This window comes from Carlito syrichta, unplaced genomic scaffold, assembly GCF_000164805.1.
Source record: "Carlito syrichta isolate Samal-C Ts95f unplaced genomic scaffold, Tarsius_syrichta-2.0.1 Scaffold304334, whole genome shotgun sequence".
In the NCBI taxonomy this organism is placed as follows: domain Eukaryota; kingdom Metazoa; phylum Chordata; class Mammalia; order Primates; family Tarsiidae; genus Carlito; species Carlito syrichta.
The window spans coordinates 153,475-159,531 of NW_007248430.1; the positions used below are offsets into that span (position 1 = coordinate 153,475).

Sequence of the window (6,057 nt, forward strand, 5' to 3'; positions counted from 1 at the left end):
ACGCCCGGCTGATTTTTTGATTTATTGTAGAGATGAGGTCTTGCTGCCCAGGCGGGTCTCGAACCCACGGGCTCAGGCAATCCATTCACCTCAGTCTCCCAAAGGCACGGGATTACAGGCTGAGCCACCAAGTCCGGCAATTTTGTTTACTTTTATGTGGTAATCCTTTATTTAGCAAAATCATTTAAGAATTTGAATTGACAGCGTGAGCACGAGGAGGCTACCAATTCCATTTTGTGGCATGGTTGAGCCCGCAGAGCCAACGCTATGAGCAAAGCTCAACCTCCTGAGTTGAAAAAATTTATGGACAAGAAGTTATAATTGAAACTAATGACCAAGAAATATTACAGGGATTTGACCCCTTTATGAATCTTGTGATAGATGAATGTGTGGAGATGGTAACTACTGGACAACAGAACAATATTGGCATGGTGGTAATATGGGGAGATAGTATCATTATGTTAGAAGGCTTGGAATGAGAATAAATGGTTTTTCAGCAGAGAAGTCCATGTCCTTTCTCCAAAGGGCCTGTTTTACTTTGATGTAAAAATCGGGCCAAGTACATTTTCATATTAAACTTTTTGTTAAATAAACTTCTGTAATGGTCAAAAAAAAAAAAAGAATTTGGATCATGCAAGTAAATTAATAAGAGTTTGTAATTTCTTCAAATAAGTAAATTTCCAATACGTGAATTTGCAAAACACTGCTCAGTCACTTTTACAGGTCTATATACAGCATTAGTTATAACAGTTATTCACATTATGATTTCTTTATGTATAATATGATCTGGCTTTAGTAGACTGTTCATTCTTCTCAAGTCCTGAATTCTCAGGTGAAGTATCATTTTTTTTTTTTTTTTTTGCGTTGGAGTCTCACTCTGTCACCCCGACCAGAGTGCAGTGGCCGCTCCTGGCCACCTCACCCTCAACCTGCTGGGCTCAGGCGATCCTTCCGCCTCAGTCTTCCGAGTAGCTGGAACTACGGGCTCACGCTACCACGCCCCGCTAATTTTTGATTTATTGTGGAGATGAGGTCTCGCCAAGTTGCCCAGGCGGGTCTCGAACCCGCGGGCTCAGGTAATCCACTCACCTCAGCCTCCCAAGGCGCGGGATTACAGGCTGAGCCACCGAGTCCGGCTAGTTTTTTAAAATATTTTCCATTCACTGGTTTACAATGTGTGTAAATGTTTGCAGTGTACTTAAGTAAACTATAGTGATTATGCCTGAGGAAATTAATTATTTGTCTGTGCCGATTGACTGAGAAACAGGAAATTTAAAAATGACAAGGGAAAATTCTTTTTTTTTTTGAATTGGAGTCTCACTCAGTCGCCCAGACTGGAGTGCAGTGGCTGCTCCCGGCCACCACAGCCTCGACTTGCTGGGCTCCGGCGATCCTTCCGCCTCAGCCTTCCCAGTAGCTGAAACTACAGGCGCGCGCAACCACGCTCGGCTAATTTTGATTTATTGTAGAGATGAGGTCTCGCCAAGTTGCCCAGGTAGGTCTCGAACCCGCGGGCTCAGGCAATCCATTCACTTCAGCCTCCCAAAGGCGCGGGATTACAGGTTGAGCCACCGAGCCCGGCTGGGAAAATTCTTGAATGGAATTTTTAGTGTAATAAATGCTCTAATAAATAGAATGTAACTATTTTTAGACACCAGCAATTCTTTTTCTTTTTCTTTTTTATTTTTGGAGTTGGAGTCTCACTCCATCACCCAGGCTGGAGTGCAGTGGCACACTCTCGGCCACCCCAGCATTGACCTGCTGGGCTCTGGCAATCCCTCCACCTCAGCCTTCCATGTAGCCGGAACTGCAGGGGCACACTACCACGCCCGGATATTTTTTTGATTTATTGTAGAGATGAGGTCTTGCCAAATTGCCTGGCCTGGTCTTGAACCTGCAGGCTCAGGCAATCCACTCGCCTTGGCCTCCCAAAGTGCTAGGATTACAGGCTGAGCCACCGAGCCCAGCCACTAGCAACTCTTAATAAACACAGAGTCATAGGTCCCATGCTACTGCATTATAGGTCCTAAGCTACAAATTAAGAGCTGTAGGAACTAGAAGCGGTTTAGGTCTTGAGGATGAGTGGATTGGGAAGAAGACAGGAGGAAAGGAGTTCAATGCCTCTGCAGTTTTGAACTTGATATCTATTACATGCTCTACTGTCTATCCCTCAGCCTAAACAAAAACAGCCAAATTATGGGCTGGTCTCGGAAGCCTGGGGTTTTATGAGGATTATGAGAGATAACATCTTGATCTGAGTCTCTAGAAGCAGAACTTGGAGTTTCTTGGGCAAGGGATTTATGGATGGAGTGCTCTCAGGAGAAGGGGAGTGAAAGGATGGGGCAGGGAAAACAGTTCAGCAAATATTGCAGGGGTGGAGCTCGGGAGCTACAAGGGTGCAACACAGTAGTCCCTCATGGAAGCTAGGAGTTGGGCTTTTGGCTTCTCATCAGTCAGTTGCTGACTGATAGCTATGAGGAAATGGGGCCTGAGGGGAATTAACCTCGTAAGAAGGTGACCCCTTGAGGTCCAGGCCAACACTCCAGAGCAGGGGCAGCTGAGGTGTTTTGCAACAGTTGGCAAAAGGGCAGCAAGGCCACCGCAGCAGCAACCCCTGTAGGTGGTGACTATTTATGATTATTGCCTATTTCACCATGATCCTAAGGTCGAGAAAATAATCTGTGTGTCATCACGTGAGCTGGTAGCATGACGGGGCAGAGTTGAGGACAGCAGGAAGAGGAGATGATTATGAGTGGCAAAGCCTGCATTTTGTGAGTGAGTAGCGAAACGTGGGAGTGAAAGAACAAGTTGCGTGCAGGTGGGAAGCAGAAGAGAAGTGAGAGGGAAACACCCTACTGTTGCACTTAAAGACTGCGGCAGGTAGGGAGCACTGGCAGGCCCTGGCAAGGCAGGGAAGGGTGGTGAGCTTGGCTAGGTAGCTGAGCACCAGGGCTTTCAGTTCCACCTGCACAAACACAGCTGGAAAAGGTTGCTCCTGGCGTCCACCTGCCCCTGAAGCCCCGCCTCTGCCCCGTCAGAGCACAGTCCTCTTTTAGCTTTTATCAGCCTTTCAAATGACTCTCCCATCCACCACTTTCTGCATAAAGTGAAAAGGCACATGAAAAGGATTTAGGCTTGGTAATATATAATGCTCTTCTACTTTTTCTAATCTGTTTAAAGGATTAGTAAAACAAGTAAATCCCCTCAGACATAAATGCTCAAATTCTTTAGGATTCTTTGATGCACTTTTTAATTAACTAGGGAATGCAACTGCAGGGTACTTGAGTGTATAAAGCAGTCATTACACAACTTAAATTGCACGAATAAAAAAGTATATAGTATTTTACCTGTAACATATGAAACGCACAATAAAAGCAATATTCCCAAAGGAAATCCAGCTTGCTTCATTGAATAAGGCAATCCTGGAAAAACATAAGATGCCCCATCCCTTCTGTTAATAAGATAGCTAGAAATACACAAGTTCTCCCCAATCTCTGAATATAATAGGTAGTCAGTTTACATACACAGATATGTAAATTGTTATATTTGCATGCTATGTTTGTAAGCTATGCATAAGACAGTACTAAGATTAAATGTTAGCATATAAATACATATTTCAGAATAAAATGTTATTAAGTTAGGGACAAGTCAAGAGAACAAGTTTTTGAGGTGATGGAATAAGAATTAGAAAGCAGCAGATAAAAAATAGATGCCAGTTCACACAAATAATCCTTACTTCAGGGTAAGGGTGACATATGCCCTAGAATATGTGGAGAGTAATGTCTCCAAGCCCTTCCTTATGAGCTGTTCAGGGAAGCAGAGAATAAGAAGGAGCATAGAAGGTTTGTGGAATACAAGAAAGACCTACTTTGGAGCAAAGTACTAAGAAATACCTACTTTGGGGCAAAATGGGGCAACCATGCAGGAAAAAGAAGAGAAAAATCAGAAAGCAAGAATACTTTTTTTTTTTTAAGGCTGAAGGGGGTATACAAAATTATTTCTTATGATTTTGGAGGAAATGGACAATTTTAGGTTATGGGCAATAAAATATTTAAATAAACATAGGTAAAATATTTGAGAAGAACATTTTTATTCTCAAAAAAGTTTCCCTGTTAAAAAAGAAACCCAAGTTATTGAGCATAATTAAGTTTTACTTTTTAATGTTGCTGACATGAATCAGCTTAAAGTATTCACATCAGGAGTTAGCTCTAGAATTCTTCCAAGCAGAGCTGCCCACACCTGCATAGTACACGGAGGCAGAATTTTAAACCAGTCTTTACCCCTGCTTGCTTTTACTTCACCTCACATAACTCCATTTTATGCCTCATTTAAAAAATAAAAGTCTATATATGGAAAAATGTAAAATCAAGAAGCATGCCAACTTATGAAAAGTAAGAAAACTAACTCTAGATAAATGTTCAATTCTCAGAAGATGATGACTGAGACTAAAATGGCAAAATTTGTTAGTAAAACATTATGTTCTCAATGAGTACTGCAGTTTGCAGAATTGTGTTTTGGCCTCGCCTTTTCTGAAATGGAATGTTTCAAATAACAAAAGGGGTAATAATCCCTGAAAATATAACTGCTTTTATCATAATGAAATGCACTTTAAATTTTTTTAAGAATTTCCCTTTGCTTTTAAAACATTAACAAATATGAGTTACTTATTTCTTTTAGTTCTGATTGTTTAGCTCTTTTGTTATAAAAATCATATGCATATTCAATGAACAAATTTGTATTATGATTGAATGATATTTCAAATTAATATAGCATAAGTTTGTACTTGAACATGTATAGATAGGTAAGAAAATATTGTATGAATTTAATTTTTTACAAGATTGGTGTGTTTTCATATTAAGCTTTTGCACCTCCAATATCTTCAAATATCTGGAGAATTTATACTTCTAGAATGTCACAGAAAGATGATTCAAATAACGGTGGACACTTCAGTAAGAGGGGGGAAAAAATTCAGTTCAGTAACACTAGCAATTGACCAGGCAGCCTATGAAAAATTGGATTCAGCATCACCCTCATGCTTAAGATACAGCTTAAGCTACACCTGTGGAGGATGCGCTTCACAGTGGAAGAGTGTGGATTACAATCCCATCTTCAGCATAACAGAGATTGATGCATATTGTTACCTTGGGAAAAACAGGAAAGCTTTTATGGTAGATTACCAATGTTCTCATTTAAAATTTCTTCCCTTGAAATATACAATGAACACTAGCAGCATAGTGAGTTCTAAATTTTGCCTTTTCACTTAAAATGAAAAACATAACAAAACACAGCACTTACCTATGATACCAGATCCTATAATTGAGTTGACAATATTAAAAAGAGCAGTAGACTGACAGGTTTTCTCTTTATACGCATGTTCAGAAACAAGGGTCTCTCTGTCATCTAGATCGCTCTATTTTAATAGATAGAATGGCAATTAAACACATGTTTACTAATTCAAAAAATTAGAAAAATGGCAGACAAATGCGCAGTGCAGGATAACACGATATTAATAGTAATAATAAATAATGTCAATAATAATAAAATAATGCTAATAAATAATAATAAAGAATAACAGTCATAGCTAATAATGTAACAGGGCTTTGTAAGCAAACTCCATCCTTCAAAATGTCCAGACTGCAGCTGTCCCAACTGCTGAGTACAAGATCTGTTAGGAGCTTAATGATGTGATTTTGTGAAATTAAAACGTTGTACTGAAAAGTGCCTGCCAAGAAAAAAAAAAAAGTCAGATTAAAGCAAAACTTTTTCTCCCAGAAAACTTTCCGCGATGCTAAACCAAGACCGCATAGGAAGGCAGCTGACCTGTTGCAAGGTGAACGACACTTCAGGGGAATCGGCTTTAGAGTCTGTCCTGGTCGCTAGTTTTACCTGCGGCGGGAGGACGGGCTGTTGTCCCTGGTAGCCCATGGCTGCGCGGTGGTCTTGAGCCGGCGGAAGATTCTGGGGCTGGGCCCCTGGCTGTCACCTGCCGGCCTCCCCGCCACCTCGCACACTTCCGACGTCCGCGTGTGGCCAGAGAGCTGGAGGAAGCCAGATCCG

The 6,057-nt window shown here is 41.1% G+C and overlaps 1 protein-coding gene and 1 pseudogene across 2 annotated transcripts in view; one reads left to right on the forward strand and one right to left on the reverse strand.

Annotated features, from left to right (window-relative positions):
• The window catches only part of SLC38A11 (solute carrier family 38 member 11), a 75,318-nt gene extending 69,268 nt beyond the window's left edge, over window positions 1–6,050 (reverse strand). Inside the window, exons 1-3 of one of the 2 annotated variants that reach the window (XM_021713180.1) lie at window positions 5,887–5,925; window positions 5,296–5,410; window positions 3,348–3,422 (exon numbers count right to left, since the gene is read on the reverse strand). In XM_021713180.1, the coding sequence (XP_021568855.1) occupies window positions 3,348–3,422; window positions 5,296–5,410; window positions 5,887–5,925 (229 nt within the window). Of the gene's footprint in view, window positions 1–3,347; window positions 3,423–5,295; window positions 5,411–5,886 lie in introns of both variants that reach the window. The other variant, XM_008059671.2, reaches the window with a different exon arrangement.
• On the forward strand, window positions 268–479 carry LOC110595779 (annotated as a pseudogene).
• Window positions 6,051–6,057: the final 7 nt, after the last annotated feature.